The 20,327-nt window shown below is 37.0% G+C and overlaps 1 protein-coding gene across 2 annotated transcripts in view; it reads left to right on the top strand.

Moving 5' to 3' along the window:
* The window catches only part of pnpla7a (patatin-like phospholipase domain containing 7a), a 30,119-nt gene extending 10,084 nt beyond the window's left edge, over positions 1-20,035 (top strand). The window contains exons 17-36 of one of the 2 annotated variants that reach the window (XM_088435506.1): positions 1-25; positions 99-230; positions 371-494; positions 1,792-1,905; positions 3,089-3,155; positions 3,243-3,392; positions 3,653-3,716; positions 4,442-4,610; positions 5,785-5,967; positions 6,075-6,193; positions 7,051-7,207; positions 9,421-9,537; positions 9,660-9,729; positions 10,694-10,810; positions 10,914-11,062; positions 11,168-11,320; positions 11,994-12,113; positions 13,938-14,022; positions 15,468-15,583; positions 16,892-20,035. The exon at positions 1-25 is cut by the window's left edge and continues 181 nt beyond it. In XM_088435506.1, the coding sequence (XP_088291632.1) occupies positions 1-25; positions 99-230; positions 371-494; positions 1,792-1,905; positions 3,089-3,155; positions 3,243-3,392; positions 3,653-3,716; positions 4,442-4,610; positions 5,785-5,967; positions 6,075-6,193; positions 7,051-7,207; positions 9,421-9,537; positions 9,660-9,729; positions 10,694-10,810; positions 10,914-11,062; positions 11,168-11,320; positions 11,994-12,113; positions 13,938-14,022; positions 15,468-15,583; positions 16,892-17,005 (2,345 nt within the window). In that variant the 3' untranslated portion in view covers positions 17,006-20,035. The remainder of the gene's footprint in view (positions 26-98; positions 231-370; positions 495-1,791; positions 1,906-3,088; positions 3,156-3,242; positions 3,393-3,652; positions 3,717-4,441; positions 4,611-5,784; positions 5,968-6,074; positions 6,194-7,050; positions 7,208-9,420; positions 9,538-9,659; positions 9,730-10,693; positions 10,811-10,913; positions 11,063-11,167; positions 11,321-11,993; positions 12,114-13,937; positions 14,023-15,467; positions 15,584-16,891) is intronic. The other variant, XM_088435507.1, reaches the window with a different exon arrangement.
* Positions 20,036-20,327: the final 292 nt, after the last annotated feature.

Raw genomic sequence — 20,327 nt, 5'->3', positions numbered from 1 at the left:
CCATTTCCAAATCCCATTTCTATGAGTCAGTCCTTGCTGGATTAAAATTTTGCATACGTATATCCGCATCTATTTATATCCTTTTTTATTTTCCTCAGGATAATGCGAGTGGAGCCGAAAGTGGTGCTGAACGTCGCTCACACGGTGGTGAGGAGGATGTCGTCTTTCGTCAGACAGATCGACTTTGCGCTCGATTGGATGGCCGTGGAAGCCGGCAGGGCCGTCTACAGGTACTTTCAGCAAAGTTCCGCCGAATTCCTTCTTGACGCCGCCCCCCCCCCCCCCCCAAAAAAAAAAAAAGCTATAAACACTGATCTTGACTCTCAGGCTTGTTATGTGCAATTGGCGTTAATGGAAGCATATTACCCAGGCAGGGAGAGAAATCCGACAGCACTTTCATCGTGCTCAGTGGACGACTGCGCTCTGTAATCATGAAGGAGGACGGCAAGAAGGAACTGATAGGAGAATATGGCCGCGGTGACCTGATTGGAGTGGTAGGTAGAGAAAAGTTGCGTCGAGAAAAAGTCTTAAATAGTTACGCTGAAATGCATTTATAGTGGCATCTCTAGGCGTATTATATTGAGCAGCTTGTTTTGTTTTTTGCTTCTGGAAAATTGCATCACTAATGACTGTGCATCCAGTAAATACTTATTTATACATATAAAGTCATATGTCATAAAGACATATATAGTCATTCAATGTTTTACAAAGGAGTCACTATAATACAATTTAGGAATACGGTTCTTCATGTTCCAATTAATTTGCTCTTAATTGAAAAGAATTACAGTGTTACCTTATTGCTCGGGTTAAATTCCATAAAATAACCGCAAATACCCACAATAAGTGAAATCCATAGAGTATGTATAGATTGTTTTTTTCTTTTTTAATTTTTTTTTTTGGGGCAAGGGGCATTTTCACTTTTTCTTTTATAAATATTCGTTTTTGTTTTTCATTTTTTCATTTTTTTTTCAATTTTTATTTTGTTGTATATATTTTTATTTTACATGCACAGTATTTTTTTTTTTTTAAAAGGTCATAAAACCTCTCACCTTATCCTCAATTTTTATCAGGCAGGCATTTACATTTCCTCACATTTTCTGTCCATATACATTCTGAAAGTGCAAATCTCGGAAAATTTGTGTGTAATACCAAGGCCACGAAAGGTGAACCGTGTTATAGTGAGGGAGCACTGAAAAAATTATTTGCTGATAATTGCAGGAACCTTGTTAAAACTCACATACCCCCAAAGATAACATCATGTTCCCCCATTTGAGAACCACTATCATGATAGATACATTTCTTCTTGTATATCTTGAATTTTATTACAATTCCTCCATTCCTAGTAAAGAAATAAAGAAACGTCTTCAACCGCCATCACAACATGAACAAATGAGAAAAGTTTGCCAAGTAAAATACAAACATCTGTTTGTCTAAGTAATAAATGATATGTTTCAGCCGTACTTGCATTAGTTTGGCAACTTGGCATGTGGGTGTGCATTTCAAACTGTTTGTGTATAATTGGTTCATGTCCAGAAATCTGTCAAAACTCATTATCAAGGTCATATGCATATTTTTTTTTCCTTTCTGACATGCTGATTCTAATAATACCTGTGTTGCGGGATACTATGGTTACGGTTACCAGGAGGCAAGAAACTGCCTTATAGTAGGAGTTATGTTTCACACCGCTCTGTTACTTTTCAAATAGCGGATAAAATTACTCCTGACAATATAGGAGCTACTTATAAAAAGGTTTTCTTCTTTTGCATAGGATTTATAGTCTTTTCTATACAGGTGGAGGCACTGACCCATCAAAACAGAGCCACCACTGTGCACGCCGTACGGGACTCTGAGCTCGCCAAACTGCCCGAGGGTGCGCTCAGCTCCATCAAGAGGAAGTTCCCGCAGGTAGTTTGAACTAAAATAATACAAGGTCGCCTGAAGGTCAAATTTAATTGTCCTTCAAGTGATGTACAATCATCCAGATATGAGTGTACCTCGCCTATCAAATCATGATTGTGTGTATATGCCAAAAGACCGCAATCAAAAATCTTCTCAAATGGGAAACCTTTCAGTGTTCTCTAATCAATGCACAAAGCACATAACATCTCAATTTAGGGAATATTTCTGTGCGTGAACAAGGATGGACTCAGACGTAGGTTCAGTCTGCTCTCTTCTTTTATTGTCCGCTCGCTTCTTCATGCTAACACCAGCTGCTATTAGCTGCAACAGGCACTGGCTGCTGAAGTCTGACCTTTAACTCGTCCCGTTACGGTAATTATTGAAACTAAGAATATGGCTGATAATTAAAAAAAAAAAAAAAAATGCACATCTGTGCGTCAAAACTGGCTGACAGATCAATAATCCTCGAATGATGTTGGAAAAAAAAGTCTAATCTGTAAGTTACCGTTTATCGAACTCACATTTAGCCTTCGTTTTTTAGGGAAAAAGCGTCATATCTGGGGAATTACGTTTTTTTTTTCCATATAGAATGATAATTGAGCCTTTGATGGGGGGAAAACAAATCTCCACACCCTTACCCTCCAGACCCTGACCAGTATCTCTTTTTTGCTGCAAAGTCTTTTCTGTCTTGGGTAACTATCAACCGTTTTCCGATGGACTGATTTTTTTTTTTCTTTTTAATGCTAAAGCTGTCTTAAAAGGGCCATTAAAACAACAAAACTAGCATTTGCATAGCCAGAACTGCTTTTAAATTAGCAGCAATCCCCAAATTGCTGGATTACTTATTAGAAGATGTTTTTTTTTTTTTTTTTATGTGATGGTTAAGCCTTACAATCTTTTCGTCCTGTGGCAACAACGGAATGAACATTCATGGTTCCCGCAGGGTCTTGAAAAGTCTTAATAGTATTGAATTTATGAATATGGAAATAATAATTTAAAAAGTCTTGAATTTTGATATCTACTTCTCTAATTGTCTGCTGTATGCAAGTTCTCAATGTCCCATTTTGCTCAAAAATAGTCATTTTTGAATTAGTACTGTCATGAGAAAATGATCTGATTAATGATACTTCCTGTATAATTTCAACTAAAAACGTTTGAGAAAACAAACCTGGAAATTTTCCCATTGCAGGTTGTCACCAGGCTCATCCACTTGCTTGGACAGAAGATCCTCCAGCAGGTTAATCTTCCTCTAACAGGTGTGTGCAATTTAGATACCGTTTATTTACGACCTCCCGAAAACAATAAATGTTCAGTAAGATGTGATACCGACTGTGTACGCACAGGTCGCAGTTTGGCACTGCACACCCCTGGCAGTAAATGGGACGCGGGCAACCAAGCCTCCAACCTCTCCACTGTGACCGTCCTGCCCGTCTCGGAGGAGGTGCCGCTCACCGCCTTTACCCTGGAGCTGCAGCATGCGCTCCTCGCAATAGGTACAAATAAGTCTCGAATGACTTTGCCGAGGTCGTGCAGGAATGTTCAATATCCTTGTTTATTTTTTGAACTTAAGTAGGTGTCATTCAAAAGACCTGATTGTTAGATTGATTGTGAGGCTTGGTGACATTGTTCTTCTCAAAGTTTCTCACAAGACGGCAAGAAAGGACGTATCAATAGAACCGGCGTCTTTGTAATAAATCAAGCAGATGTTTGACAGTGTGAAACGTGACACCCCATTTACCTCTTTCGCATTCAGGCCCGACTCTTCTATTGACCAGCGATATCATTAAACAACGCCTTGGAGCTGCAGCACTCGACAGGTATTTTTTGTTTTTATTTTTTGTATGACAGTTTTTCATATCAGCAAATCTAACTTCATGATTTTTAATGGGTGACGGGAACAATACCGTTTTCGGATTAAGAGCAAATTGATTGGAACATGAATTAACCTATTGCTGAATTGTGTTATAGTGACTTCTTCATGACATATTGTATGCTTTTATTTTAAACGCTGTCTTCTCGAGTTGCTGGATAAAACATGCAAATGTAACTACAAATGTAGTTTCAAAGTTAAATCACACATGGGTGGCTGAACATGCTCGTTTGAAGTCATTTTCGTGCATCCAAAAGTCAATTGCACTTTTAACTCACTCAATCGCAGACATTTTTAAGTCCAGACATTGAATGCCATTTATTTATTTATGTATTCATATTTTTTTAACAATATTGTTCAAATGTTTTGCTGAAGAATGGTTTAAAAATAGTGGAAAATGGTACCCAATGAATTTAAATGCTAAAATAATAAATTACACTAGAAAATACATTACTAAAGTAATTGTTTACTTTAATCAAGGACTAAAGTAATCAATAACATAAGGTAATCAAGTACCAAAGGAATCTGGGATAATAAGTACTGGGGAAAAAAAAAATCAGAGACCACATCACAAAATTTAAAAATGTTGAATACCAATGGTTTAGATGATATAAAATATAGTCAAACATCCATCCGATGATCTTCTTCTCAATCCTGCTTCTTTGCCATCAGTGTTCATGAATATCGCCTGTCCAGCTGGTTGGGCCAACAGGAAGACATCCATCGCATCGTTCTCTACCAAACAGACTACACGCTGACGCCCTGGACGCAGCGCTGCATTCGTCAGGCCGATTGCATCATCATCGTGGGCTTGGGTGAACAAGACCCTGCTGTCGGAGAGGTGACTTGTTAAGGGCTGTTCAGTTTGGCTGAGAAAAAAAACGTATTTTGATCGCGAGTTTTATATATAACGCATTTTCCGCACTAAAGGGCGCACATAAAAGCCTTAATTTTTTGAAAAAGCTGACGGTGCGCCTTATAATCAGGTGCGCCTTATATATGGATCAATATTGAGATTGGGATTTGTAGATGGCGAATGAACTGATAAAGTAAGCTTTCTTTTATGTGTTTACAGTTGAACAAGGTTGCTCATATTGACATTGAGTAATTATGCTATTGTGAGTTTAGAGTTATTATTTGAGTTATTATTGTTATTACATTGAGTTTTACTATACTGTGATTGAAAACGTTTTAAAATATGTCATTAATTGAGGGTGCGCCTTATATATGGAACAGGTTTTGAAATATGTCATTAATTGAGGGTGCGCTTTATAATCCGGTGCGCCTTATAGTGCGGAAAATACACTGTGTGTGTGTGTGTGTGTGTGTGTGTGTGTATATATATATATGTGTATATATATATATATATATGTATATATATATATATATATATATATATATATATATATATATATATATATAGGTATATATATATATATATATATATATAGGTATATGTGTGTGTGTATATGTGTGTGTGTATGTATATATATATATATATATATATATATATATATATATATATATATATATATATATAAATAAATAATGTGTGTGTGTGTGACCGCCGATGAATCTTCTTGAATCGTATTTATTCCAAAACGATTAGCCCCGGTCCCGCCACGTTCTCTGTAGCAGCTCCGTTTTTGACCCCAAGGCATCTAAGGCGGCAGCGGCTGGATATTATGAAAGGGTAGAGGCAGGAAGTGAGCATCCAGCAGATGGAGAAGTAATTGCCTTCTCAGGGGGGGAAACGGGCAAACAGAAATAAAGGAATGTGTCCACGTTTAACAAGAGACGGTGGGAGAAAGGGAAAGACGGATCAATATTTGCCGGGGCACCGAATGAGTCACAGCTTGAAGATTTGATCTTTCAGGAACGCGCACACATATACACATTGTTTGCGCTAACACCTGTGCAATTACTGTATTTCCGTCACTTTGAATCTTGACTTGTCGTTATTCTGCACATGCGAGCGCTGCGGCGCCTGTAAAATGTTGATGGCATCCTTCTAGCTGGAGCGCATGCTGGAGGGAAGTGCCGTGCGCGCCCAGAAGCAGCTGGTGCTGCTGCACAAAGAAGACGGCCCCCCTCCCAAGGGCACAGTGGACTGGCTTAACATGCGGAGTTGGATTTCCAGACACCTCCATCTATCATGTCCGCGACGTGTCTTCTCCAAGAGGAGCCTCCCCAAGCTGGTAGGAGTGACTGCACAAAATCAAGTAGTGCATCCGTACTTTTTTTTTTTTTCCAAGCTTTTTATTTTTCCTTTCCTGTTTTTTGTTTGTTTGTTTTTTATTTGTAGTTGGAGTTATATCAGCGTGTGTTTGAGAAGCCGGCAGACCGGCACTCAGATTTCTCCCGATTGGCCCGAGTACTCACTGGAAACGCCATCGCCCTCGTCCTGGGTGGAGGCGGGGCCAGGTAAAACTAACCCTGCTCTCTGTCAGACTCTGGACTTTGACGTTTTGGGATATGATCAGGATTTTCTTGAGAATAATGCACAAAAGTTGCGTCGGCCTGCAAATCGCTCTTAAGTATGGTGTCTCACAAGCCATATGCATGAAAAAAAAAAAAAAAAAAAAAAAATATATATATATATATATATATATATATATATATATATATATATATATATATATATATATATAATATTATTTATTTATTTTTATTTATTTAGATTTTATATATATTTATTTATTTAGATTTTATATATATATATATATATAAATTATTTTATATATATATATATATATATATATATTAGACTTATTTATTTAGATTTTATATATATATATATATATTTATATATATTTTATAATTTATATATATATATATATATATATATATATATATATATATAATTAGATTTTATATATATTTCAATATATTTTATAATTTTTATATATATATATATATATTATGTTTATATAATTATATATTATGTTTATATATGTATACATTTCTATATTATTTATATGTTGATATATGTATGTATACATATATATACTGTATATATAACATGAATTCTTATGTGTTTGTGTTACTAGTAGTTGAATGGGCGTCATATTTAACATGTTCATGCTTAATTTATGTTTGACTATGCATTTTGTGGTTACTTTTTTTAAATTTTCAACCCCCGTATTACTTATACCCGCATAACTCCACATACACTACTTCTACAGTAGTACTTTTTAGATGTTGTTTTTCTTTTCATTACAACTGCTGATGTGAATTTGAATGATTAAAATTAACCCTCATCAGCCCTTTCTGTTTTGCAGAGGTTGTTCCCAAGTCGGGATCGTACGAGCCCTCTGCGAAGCCGGCATCCCGGTCGACCTGGTCGGCGGCACTTCCATCGGCTCCCTGCTGGGGGCGCTCTACGCAGAGGACCGCAGCCACAGCCGAATGCGAATGAGGGCACGAGAATGGGCAATGGTATGAGTTTCTCGGTCTTCCTGTTTTGCAAGAGAATTCAGCAAGGTAACCTGAATTAGAGCAGGAATGCGCCGCAAGTAGGCTAGTCATGCATATTTGCACTTTAGTTAGGACCCCCGCTATCTATTAAAGCCAGGGCGGGGCCATATTTTAATCACGCCGCCGGAGAGCGTCGTAAATCATATTCCAGATTTCATCAAAAGCCCATTTAAAGGCCCATTTCCATCCTCATTAAGAGAAGATGCTGGAATGAATTAGCTTATGGTGAAACTTTGATGATCGTCACGTCGTCCTCAGGAATTTGCGTCATGCGGGGTTGACTTGCAGAGCTTGGGGATTTCTCCCTTGATGTCATCTCCCATGAAGGCGAATGCAATAAACAAATTGTTTATGTGGCTTGGATGTGCACATTAATATGCGGGCTCCTCCTCTTCTTCGAAAATGAGCGCATTCACACGTATGTTTTTGACTGATGTCTAACTTATGCATGTTCCAAAATATCACAATTCTCGGCTATTATTCATTTTTAGCTTTCACCATTTTCCCATCGTTCATTATTTTTCACTTAGAAAATCCCCATTCATTTCCAAAAGGAAATTTAACAAATCACTTTAGCTTGTGATCAATATTCCCTCAAATTTTTAGTTTTTGACCAGTTCTAATTTTAAAGTGTTCGTCGTTCCGTCTACAATTTACCCCCATCCACCCCCATTTTTTTTAATAAAAGCAAAAAAAAATGTAATTTATCTATACATGCATGTATACTTTTCATTAAAAAAATCTGTAATTGATTACGCTAGATAAATAAATATAGAAGTAATCAATTACTTTAGTTAACTGGGTGCTAAAGTAATGATTATTTTAGGAAATTTAGTATTAAAATAAATGATTAAGTAAATAAGTACTAAACTAGGTAATATTTACTGTAGTATCTCAAGAAATTGATGAAGTAATTCATCAAAAGTAATCAAAAGTAAACATATGTATGTATGTATGTATGTTTATTGCTATTACCTATAATTTCACCATGTTCATCCAAAATTCAAACTGTTTAATCTTTACCACTCTATTTTTTTTCATAATGAAAGCCAAATAAAGATTTTATTTTTCTCTTCTAACTTCCACGTTTTTTTAACCAAGCCCAAATTTAACTTTAACCGCTCTTCCCAACCTTTTCATAACATTGTATGATTCCACATTGGCTGAATTATATGGAATGATATTTCACATTCTATTATATTCCACATGCTTCCTTTATTTTTCCTCTAGTTTTCATCATTCACATGTATTTTCTCCAGAAATTGCTTCATATTTTTTCGTAACCTGCTAAAAAAGGCTATGCAGTGAAGGTTTGTGTTTGTGAAGGTGAATAACAGAAAACCATTTAATCTCAAATGAAACACAGTATGAAGGTTGAATTTGGTACGTGATGTGACTTTTTAACATCATAAAACAACTTTGTTTTTTGTCATATGCTGTTTGCGTTTTCAGCTCAGTTGAGCTCAGTTCAGATCTCAGCCCTCTATGGCTCTGTCCTAGGTGCTGATTTGTGCAAACATGATCTCTAATTTACCAGGAATATATTTTCCTCAGCCTGGGATGATGGACGAAAAAATTTGAACAGATAGTTCTCTTGAAATACCTTGATCACAGACATTAATTACCGTATTTTCCGCACTATAAGGCGCACCGATTATAAGGCGCACCCTCAATTAATGACATTTAAAAAAAAAAATTCTATATATAAGGCGCAACCTCAATTAATGACATTTGAAAACGTTTTCAATCACAATATAGTAATACTCAAAATAATAACAATAACTCTAAACTTTCAACAGCATAATAACTCAGTCAATTTGACCAATGTTGTTCAACTGTAAACACACAAAAGAAACCGGTAAAGCTTACTTTATCGGTTCGTTCCCCATCTACCAATCCCGATCTCAATATTGATCCATATATAAGGCGCACCTGATTATAAGGCTCACCATCAGCTTTTTAAAAAAATTAAAGCTTTTAGGTGCGTCTTATAGTGCGGAAAATACGGTATACTAAGAACCCCAGCAGTAACCTGTTGTGTGCATCTGGTAGGAGCAATCAAAACGGGAGGAAAAAAAACACCATTAACAATCTGGCAAATCACTGAGATTGATTAAATGTTTGTATCGGGTAAAGGAGAAGGCAAACCTGATTTTCACCCTCTCTCCCCGTAGGAAATGACTTCAGTGTTCAAGAAGGTTCTAGATTTAACATACCCGGTCACATCCATGTTTTCCGGCGCGGCCTTCAATTCCGGCATCAGCAATGTCTTCAAGAGCAAGCAAATTGAGGTGAGATGAGGTGATTCCAATGCCATTGGCAAACAAATCGCTGAAAGCAGGATAGACGAGCGACAGGATGATAAGTAAGTGTATGATTTGAATTTGTTACCTGTTTGTGTTTGTGCTTGCAGGACCTTTGGATACCGTATTTCAATATCACAGCCGACATTAGTGCCTCTGCAATGAGAGTGCACACTGATGGTAGGTGTGGACTGTCCTTCCAGGGTGTACATTTTGTTCCAAACATCTCTGCCCTCATGAAAATTCATGAATAAAGCCGAAGCCGGAGGTGACGCAACTTTTCACTCTAAACCCATTTTGGCCAATCGGGAAACCGTAGCGGTTGCCGTTAATGGGGTAGCAAGCGGAACCTGATTCTGTGATGATAATATGCTTTCGATGTAGCAACCAGGGAAAATCGAGTTACGATAACAAGTATCGGTATCTGGTCGATACCTAACAAAGTGTGATGGCAATAAATGTTCCGGTAGTATGGGTCGCTTTCTTGGAGCGGTTTTGTTAAAGTACAAAAGAGAAAAATTGAAATTAATTTGGATTAGACATCTTTTTACAACGTTTTTTTTTTTTTTTAGGGGGGAGCAAGGCATGGTAGATGAGTATCAAAACTACAAGTAGTAACACTCACTAAAAAAAAAGTGCTATCAAATATCCAAAGTAAAAACTTGTGATGGAGAAATAAAGCTTCATGAAGCTCTTGTGATTTTTTTTTTTTTGTTGTTTTTTGTTAACTCTACTTGGTGGTCCCCTTGACTTAATGCAGTTTGTCTCAACTATATTTTGCCAGGCCCCCCCTAGAAAAGAGAAAACTTTTTGCCCCCCCCAGTCGATGCACTTACTATAAATAAGATTATTATTGATGAAAATTGTTTAAGTATACCTACACATGTATCCTTTTTAACATTAACAGAAAAACGCAATATAAACCAACTTTCAACAACTGTTAATTATTTTTATCGCGTTTTTACGGGTTACAGCTTAGTCTAAAACGGAACAAAAGAAGCAAGTGCACCAAAGTGCCTGAAACTAAAAGAAAATGATGAAAATTATGACTTTATTGCAATGATATTGCACATGACAAAAACGAAGCCTTTTTCCTGGGATCCTTTTTCCTGGGGTCCTAAAAATGTGTGGTTGTCTGTTTGAGGTTCTCTATGGAGGTATGTTCGTGCCAGCATGTCCCTCTCGGGGTATCTGCCCCCTCTTTGTGACCCCAAAGATGGACATCTGCTTATGGATGGAGGTTACATCAATAACTTGCCAGGTTTTTCACTTCACCTGAATTTTTAGTGATTTTCATGACATTTAGCGATCAACTCTTATTTCAAATCGTGTCTTCTGTTTTGTTTTTTTTTGATCACTGCCAGCTGATGTGGCGCGCTCCATGGGGGCCAAAGTGGTGATAGCAATTGACGTGGGCAGCCGCGATGAAACCAACCTCACTAATTACGGCGACTCGCTGTCAGGCTGGTGGCTGCTATGGAAACGCCTCAATCCCCTGGCAGAGAAAGTCAAGGTAATGGACTCGTTCCAAATCAAAAGCCAAATATATCAGACCTTTGCGAGTTATCGAGGACTATTTTCTTGGTTTTTGAGGAGTTTCTCACGCCCGTGTGCTTAGGTGTTGAACATGGCGGAGATTCAGACCCGCCTGGCCTACGTGTGCTGCGTTCGCCACCTGGAGTCGGTGAAGAACAGCGACTACTGCGAGTACATCCGGCCCCCTATTGACAGATATCGGACGCTGGAGTTTGGGAAGTTCGATGAGATTGCTGTATGTTCCCGTAAACGCAATGTCGTGGTTCATTGTTTTCATTCGTATATATATATATATATATATATATATAGATATGGGGAGAGAGAGAGATTATTAAAGTACTTAATTATGTACTCAAGATACTCATTAAGTCACTAATCAAAATAGTAATCATTAAAGCAAGTTTAATACAAAGTAAAATTTAGTAATCAATTACTTTAATACTTACGTGAATTTATTAATTATTAAATTCTTATTAAGTTAATACTACCAGTCATTTTTTGGACATTTAGCCAAGCATTTTAAAAAAAAAAAAGAAAAACATATAAAGTATTTGATTGGTAAGTTCGAAAGTAATTAGTTTATGTACAATAGTAGTCAAGTAATTATTAATTTTGCAGCCATTTTTGAGCCGCTGGGATTGAAAATCTGGACTGGAAGAAGCTGTAAATATGTCTTTGACGTCTATAGTCGTCAATGGCAATGGGTTAAAAAAAAAAGTCTACTATTCTCTTCCAGCAAAGGGAACTTTGAGAATCTATTGCCATTAATGGCATTGAATGAGTAAAAAAAAATAATAATCATGTCTAATATACCATCTTGGTTAAACGAAAACTTTGACGTCTATGGACGTCAGTGGCAGTGAATGAGATTAAAAAAAAAAAATCACGTCTATTCTGTGTGATACTAGGAGGTGGGATACCAGCATGGCAAGACCGTGTTTGACGTGTGGAGCCGCAGCGGAGTGGTGGACAAAATGCTGAAAGACCGACACCAGGAAGAGTTCCACAACACGCAAAGCAAGAACAACGTGAGCGCCCCCTGGGTCACTTGGCCTTCCTTCCGTGTCTTACATCACAATCCCTTAGACACAGCAGGATTTTTAGTGCCTCGCTTGAATACAGAATTCCGGCACGACAAAGCAGACTTGACATTTTGATGAAGCGTTCCATCAATAATTGGCTTTTTTCCATCATTCCGAGACCCGACCGTAATCAGCTTTTATGCCGCGCTCTGTTTTTGCGCCAAAAGTGCCTCGCGGCTCTCCGGCTTAGGGCCCGCCGCGGCTTTTCATTTCTGTTATATCACTAATCGCAATATTGTTATCTGACCTGCTATCAGACGGCGCCGAAAATACTCTTGTTCGTCACAAATGTCTAGTCAGCCTCAAGTGTTGCGCCCGCTTGTTCTGATGCCTCCAAAAATTAAAAAGGGGGCTTATGTCGGCGTCAGAACGGCGGCAAATGAACAATGGTGAAAGCAGAAATGAATTCTTGGAAATAATCATCCTCGACAATGTTTTGGATATAACCTGCATGTAAACTTTTTTTTTTCTTTCCGCAGCATATTTCTTTCAGACAATAGCCATCCCACACATGGTAGCTAATGAGGCTCTTGGATTTCCCTTGGGGAAAACAATGCGACATATGGTGCTTTTGCTATGTTTTCTTTATATAAAAAAAAAAGTAGTTTGGGGTTGTTTTTTATTAGAAGAGTGAAAATGCTCACACATTCCCCTGCAGGTATCACAAACTCCCATATTTGAACAATAAAAACAAACCGACAATTATATGGACCAAAAATTGTATTTTACCCCGTTACTAAACAATTAGGGATGGGACAGGATTTTGTACGAATGGTTTTTCATCCCTGCACAGAATCAAATCTACTGTATTTTCCGCACTATAAGGCGCACCTAAAAGCCTTCATTTTTGTAAAAAGCTGATGGTGCGCCTTATAATGAGGTGCGCCTTATATATGGATCAATATTGAGATTGGGATTGGTAGATGGGGAATGAACTGAGAAAGTAAGCTTTACCTGTTTACAGTTGAACAAGCTTGGTCATATTGATTGAGTTATTATGCTATTGAGAGTTTAGAGTTATTGAGTTATTATTGTTATTTGAGTATTACCATATTGTGATTGAAAAAGTTTTCAAATATGTCATTAATTGAGGGCCTTATAATCCGGTGCGCCTTATATATGGAAAATGTTTTAGAATGTGTCATTAATTGAGAGTGCGCCCTATAATCTGGTGCGCCTTATAGTGTGGAAAATACGGTATTTATATTTTTATTTTTGGGCTTGTTGAGCCAGTGCAATAAAATATACAGCGGAATGATAAGCTTTTTGGTAAACGCTGCCAAATGTGCTGATAATGTCGGCCAACGTTTCAAAATATAACCCCTACCGCACCAAATATCGTATGGACACAAATGCCTCTTTTATTTTGAAGTTCTTCCCAGAAGCATGTCACAACCGCCAATGTAAACAACACAACGTCGTTTTGAAATCACATTCAATCACCGCGCAGAAAAATACTCTTATACCGTCGTTTAGCGCAGCATCTAACATAAGTTAGCCGCTAACATAAGTTAGCCGCTAACATTTAGCGCTCGATTGCCCTCGATCATTCGGATTACTTTTAAGAAGCAGTTTAATGGATGTAAATCAAAACTGCACTATTTGACATCTTGACACGGTTCCCGTCGCCACTGATCACTTTTGAACATACCAGCCGGAGTTAAATATGTCTCTTGTGCGCCTCAAAATATGTAATATAAAAAAAAAAATCTAAACCTGGATCTTTCATCTAATCCGCATCGTTTATCCTTTTTCTTTTTGTTCTATCAGGTGTTGACATGCCCCAACGCTTCCTTCACTGACTTGGCTGAAATCGTGTCCCGCATTGAGCCTGTTAAACCCGCCTTGGTGGATGGTAAAGCCGCTCTCACATAAAACCCGCATGACACACACGCTCTGTTTTCCCCACCTGACATCATCCTTGATTTATTTGAGCATGCTTAAATCCAAGTACACACATTGTATGGATGCATTCTGGTACTGTTCTATATTCTTGTTTTTTCCTTTTTCTGTGTGGCATTCTTGATTCATTCACTTTTTGCTTTTAGCAACCAGAAACATTTTACAGTGGAACCGCCAAGGTCCAAAACAATCCATACTAACAAGTGGATCAATTCCAATTTGTGTAGATATCCTTTTTTTTTGCGTGTGGGAAATTATGATAATGGTAATAATCTGTTTCTAGGTCATTTAATCTATTATCAGTAATAGAAAAATACTTTGTTTATAATTAATTTGTGAACGTCATTACTTTTCATGTGTAATTAATGCATTTAAAAACACATTTTGTTACTTGCTCTCAACTGAAACTGAGATCACACACTCAGCGCTTGTGTCACGTTATTATAGACATGATTGTATTTTTCTGTTAAAAATAGCTTTACCTCGGTTAAAACAAAAACTAGGGATCTTTGACCACTTTTTTTCCAGGCTGATACCGGTGTGAGTTCTTAACTCTCGAGTAGTCACTGATACAATGTACTGATACCAGTAGTACTGCTGATACTCAAAATGATCCTTCCCCTGGCAAATCATTTTAAGGAAAGACCTATCTATTTTAATTTTGCTTTTTTCATTCAAATTTAATGAAAGCAATGCCACTATTTGTCTAATTTGTATTTTCTAGTTCGTGATCGTAAAACTAGTATTGGCTTCCATTCGGAGTAGGGAAACATAATATAATATATATATATATATATATATATATATATATATATATATATATATATACAGTATATATATAGCCAATTACTGGTATCACCCGCTCTTTTGTAACAATTTAAACAACTGTATAAACAGTAGAACAGTGTAACAGTAGAAATGACAAATGATGAGGCTAGAAAATTGCGATTAATTTCATTAAATTTGAAGTAAAATTGCTAATTTGGACTATATCGGTATTTTCCAATCCAAAACACCAAAACCTTGCGTCCAAACTAATCGGTTTGCGTACATGGTATCAGTATTGGTGACCACTCAACAGCAGAGTACTCGTACAAACATCAGTGTGAAAAAAAGTCTTATCAAACATTGGTAAGATATATATCCAAGTTCCGACATGTTGGCGGTTCCACCGTCGTCCCAAAATGTTGCAAAAGCACTAAGCGACACGTTCGGCGGCGCCCGCGGCCACGGCGCTCGCCGTCATCCAATCGCGGCCCTTTTCTCTTTCCTCCGCGCTCTCCCGAGCTCGTCGCTTGCACGCCCCCTTCCATCCGTCCCCTCCTTCACGCCGGCTTCCCCGACCGCCCCCACAATGTGATCTCTTTTCTCTCCTGTGCTCACCCCCCTCCCCGTCAGAGGAGTCAGACTACCACACTGACTATGACGAGGAGGCAGTGGAGAGCGCACTGTCTGACCTGGAGCTATACGGGCACTATGGAGAGCATACGGAAGGGGAGGAGACTGCTGACACGGTGCGGGCCTCCGCTCGTACGGGCGGCTGATCTTTTTCTAAGCGCTATGGATGCTGTGGCTCACTATTGTCACCTTCACGTGTACTGGGTAGCACATACAGTGGTTATAAGCACAAGTAAGCACAAGTTCCGTTGGAGCAGTGTTTACCGATTATTTTTTTTGCAAAGCCCCCCTTAAGAAAGAGTAAGCCTTTCATCGCGGCAACTATATGATATTATTTTCTGTAAAAATGGTGTAACTATACCTGAAACTGTATCTTTTTTTACATTAAAAGAAAAATCAAGTTTCAACAATAATGACTTTTTACTGCCTTTACAGCAGGTTACAGCTTAGTCCAAAACTGAAAAAAATTGCCAGGTGCCAGAAATGATGCTCATTCCTTTTTTTTTTTTTTTTTAAATTTCCAATCACATGAAAAAAAACAAAGTATTTTTACTGGGGTCATCCATGAATGAATGTGATTTAGGAAAAAAAAAATCAGCACAGTGCTTCATACCCTTTTCTCCAGGTTAAAATATTTAAGGTATTAGTGTTAATGATCCAGGTCACTTTACATGTGTTGTTTTTGTTTTTTCTCCAACATCAGTTTAGTTGGTCAAAAATGTTTCTATTCGTTTTGAATAAGGATTGTTTTTTAAAATCCCAGGCACTTTGATGCTACTTTTTTCAGATTCAGAATAAGCTGTAACCTGTATAAATGATGTAAAAAGGTATTATTTGCTGAAAGTTGATTTAAATGTTTTTTTTTTCTTTAATGTTAAAAAGGTTACAATTTTAGGTATTTTCATGCAATTTTTATAAATCATACATATATATTTGTTTTTATTGCCTACTTTATTATTTACTCGACTGTGGAATGTAGTCTGGGGAAGTGAGCAGAATAAGAATTTCATTTTGTAGTATTACTATGCATTTGACAATTTAAAAAAAAAAAAAAAATCTTGAAATAATTATCACATTCATAGTCACCATAGTGAGTGTGGGGGCGCTAAATATTTTCTGTCTCCTTGGTGGAGGGCTTTGCAAAAAAAAAAAAAAAAAAAAAAAGCACTGCTATACACATCAATGGGAGTGAATGAATTAATTCCATGACTTTCTCAAAAAAAAATGTCATTAAATTGTAATATTGATGTATGTTGAGAAGAAAGAAAAATATTCGGGACCGGTTGAAAGGATGAGGGAATTTATTCCCGTTTTTCTCCAAACAACCTTCAACGGCGAACGCAATATGAATTGAATTTGTCAATCTTGCCTCATTTTTACAGTGACGTCGCTCGCCTCTTAATGAACTTCCTTGCAATCCTCAGGATGAAGAACTGGACGAACAAATTATCCGGCGTGCGGATGCGGGCCCCGGCCGCGAACGCTCTGTCAACATGTCGGCCGACCAGGAAGTACTTTCCAAACGTTCCGCCAAGTGACGCGCGCAATAACCGAGGAACATTAGACCGCCGTTGGCCTCAATTTCACGTGGCTCTTTAACCTTCACTCAGCTTCCCATCCCCCTCATTGCCAACAATCATCATTTCTCACATTGAGATAGCCGAGCTTTAAATCCATCGCGTCAGTCGAGAAGCGAAGAAATTGGGAAAGGCGCCGGGTTCTTTTACATTAACTCGTTCGCTGCCATCGACGTCTTTCGACGTCGAACGTTTTATTTGGGCGGTGACTATGTTGACTCGTTCGCTGCAAGTTTAAATCTTTGACGTGTATAGTCGTCATTGGCAGTGAATGATGTAAGGAGTATTAGGGCCACACTAAAAAGACCGAAAAATATTTTGAGTCATACTGTGTATCATATTTATATTCATTCAATCCGAAATACATATGTATTTTTTTTGAGAGTCCAGACATTCAATCACAGGTACCTGTTTATACTTTTTCAATATCTGGGGAAAGGTCATAATTTTGACCATAAAAATAATTTAATAATTTTTAATAATCAATAATTAATTAATAATAATTTATAATTAATTAATAATTAATAATTAATTAATAATTAATTAATAATTTTTTAATAATTTTAATGTAAAAATAATTTTACATGAATTACATAATCTCTTTATGAGAAAACTCATTCAACATCATTCTTATGGGTACTTAAATCTTGTGGTATTTCTCTAGTTTCAGCCTCACAATTTTCAAACTTTATATAGTGTACTATAATAATGAATCAACTAGTCTCTTCATGTAACTTTTTGCCTTTTATTTTTCCGTGCAGTATGGCCTTAATACTCCTTGGTAACCCTTACAATATATTATTTAAAAAAAAAAAAGTGCCCATCTTATGCAGATATATATTTTTTCCTCCTCGGAAATTGTGTTTTGTGCCATATTTGAAGACGATATGAACTGAGCAGAGTAGTTGGACAAAAATAATAAAAACAGCCATCTCAGAATTCATGCAAAAAAAAAAAAAATGCCTTTGCTGTTGCCTCCTAACTAACAAAGTGATATTATAAGGTTACGAGGTTTCAGGTTGACCTGAAAATGATATCTTCCAACACTGAAAGCCTTTTTTGTTTGTTTGTTTGATTAGACATTTCTGAAAAAATGCTTTAGATTTACTTGACTGTTTTTGGTGGGCCTGCGCCGCCTGTACTTGCCATGCGAGATTTATTCCCCCTCCCACCCAAAAAAAAAAACAAAAACACCCAAACAACCTCATCCTTTATGCACAAGATCGCTCGGCCATCATTCCAGAAATGCACTTCAATGCAAATGTTGATTTATGTGTTTTGTAGACAGATCAATCTCTCTGTTACACTTTTTTTTTTTTTTTTAAACATGTCATCACAATCATTAATCAGAATGTAGGATCGCGATGCTTTGCTAATCCTTAATATTTCAGGAATTTGATAGCTAATTAAACTTCTAATAATCTCATGATAATGGACTTTTGATGAGGAAAACAGAAGGAGAAATACACTATTGACAAAGCTATCGGGATACCAGGCGTCAGATGAATTTTTGATGGTCTATGTTAAGTCATTCGCTGCCATTGACAGCTGTATACGCATTAAAAATTTGGGGGTTAGAATTAACCCGATGATGGGTCAAAAAAAGGGATGATAGATTTGGGGAATATGACCTCAATTTCTGGATTGTTTTGCTCAAATATAAAAACATCAGAATTCGGTTTGGTTCACTAAATCAACCCAGAAATTTGGGTCGAATTGACCTGAGTATTGTCTCTGTTTTTGACTCGTTCCCTTTTGATACAATTATTCTTAAAATTTACAAGTATGGAGAAAACTCTTGAGGTCAAAGTGCAAGTCACTTAAAAACGATATATGCACACAATTTTGTCAACAATTGTCATTCAGGACTAGTGAAGCACCGATGCCAAAAATCGGTATCGGATGGAAACGTTGCCTTATTTCAAGGTATTGGAACTCACCATTGAAGCTGATACTGGTATCACCGTTTTATAAAAATAAATAAACTACAAAATAGAAGGATAGATAATTGCTATTTCTTATTTTTTTATCTATGTTGGAATAAGTAGATCTTAATTTAAAATAATCTGTTTAGTGGTATCATTAGTATCGGTACTTGGTATCAGTTCAGTCCCCGTACTGGTATCGGTCTGAAAAAAGAGGTATCAAACATCCCTAATATTAAAACGAGATCAAATTTATGAATGAATTTAAAAAATCGAATAATAATTTACAAAAGAGCAATATTTAGTCATTTTATGCATAAAATTAGACAAATCTTGTTATCTTCGGATATTTCGGATGCTCTGTTTATCTGATACTAGTTATAGTGGATATTAAGTCTGCACGGTCCTATTTGGATTTTGTGATCTTTAAAATGACATCTATGACCTGAACATTTCGTTTGATTAAATGTTTTTATGCCCAATTTTAGAATACTGACATCCTGTACTGACAACCGTTTAATGGAAACAGCCACATCCCCGTTAGAGTGTAAGAGGGCGTGCACACTTATGCAACCACAAGATATGTATTTTTTAAATTAGTGTTACAGTTCATGTTGATAGTGGGAAAAAAAATGGAAATGATTTATCTAGGTCTGTCTGCCTTTTTTTTTTTTTATGTCACAAGGTTGCGTAGGCTTTTTTTCCTCTCCACCTTAATTGGAGCCAAGGGGTTGTAACTTTTTGTGTCTTGTACTTTTTGGGCTGTTTCCAAAAAAGACAAAGCACAAAGAATTATTTTTATTTTTTTGGCCAGTGCAAATGTTTCCCAGCTCGTTTGAAACTGATGGATGAGACGCTGATGCTAAGTGTGGAAGCGCGCCAGGTGACTGAAACAAAACACACACAACCACTCGTGCTTTAGCTCGGTCCGATAAGCACACCGTTTTACCAGTATGCCTTCACGCCTCGGCTCGATGAGTATTTATTATCTTTGATAATCAGTTGTTACTAACGGAACCACTATTGTGTCATTTCTATGTTTATGATAAATAAATGATTGCGCAAATCGGCTGCCTGTCCTTTTTGCACCCGTCCACATTTGATGCAAGATATTTCACTCAAATGTTGAATTTAAAGCAACACAAAGTCTCTATATTGATGTAAATACTACAATAATTTTTACTTGCAGGAAAATATGTGAAGTCTGCAGCCTGTGGATGTCAGTTTTGATTTATGCCTACACTTCTTTTTTTTGTGGTAAGTTAATAGGAAGCTTCGTTATCTTGTGATCATTTTCCTTTGAAATGGTTTGAATTTCTTATGCACGTCAGGTCCAGACCCAATTTTTCAACATATTC

The sequence above is a fragment of the Hippichthys cyanospilos genome, chromosome 15, assembly GCF_059441005.1.
Source record: "Hippichthys cyanospilos isolate Australia breed blue-spotted pipefish chromosome 15, RoL_Hcya_1.0, whole genome shotgun sequence".
In the NCBI taxonomy this organism is placed as follows: Eukaryota; Metazoa; Chordata; class Actinopteri; order Syngnathiformes; family Syngnathidae; genus Hippichthys; species Hippichthys cyanospilos.
This window is presented reverse-complemented; position numbering and strand designations above follow the sequence as displayed.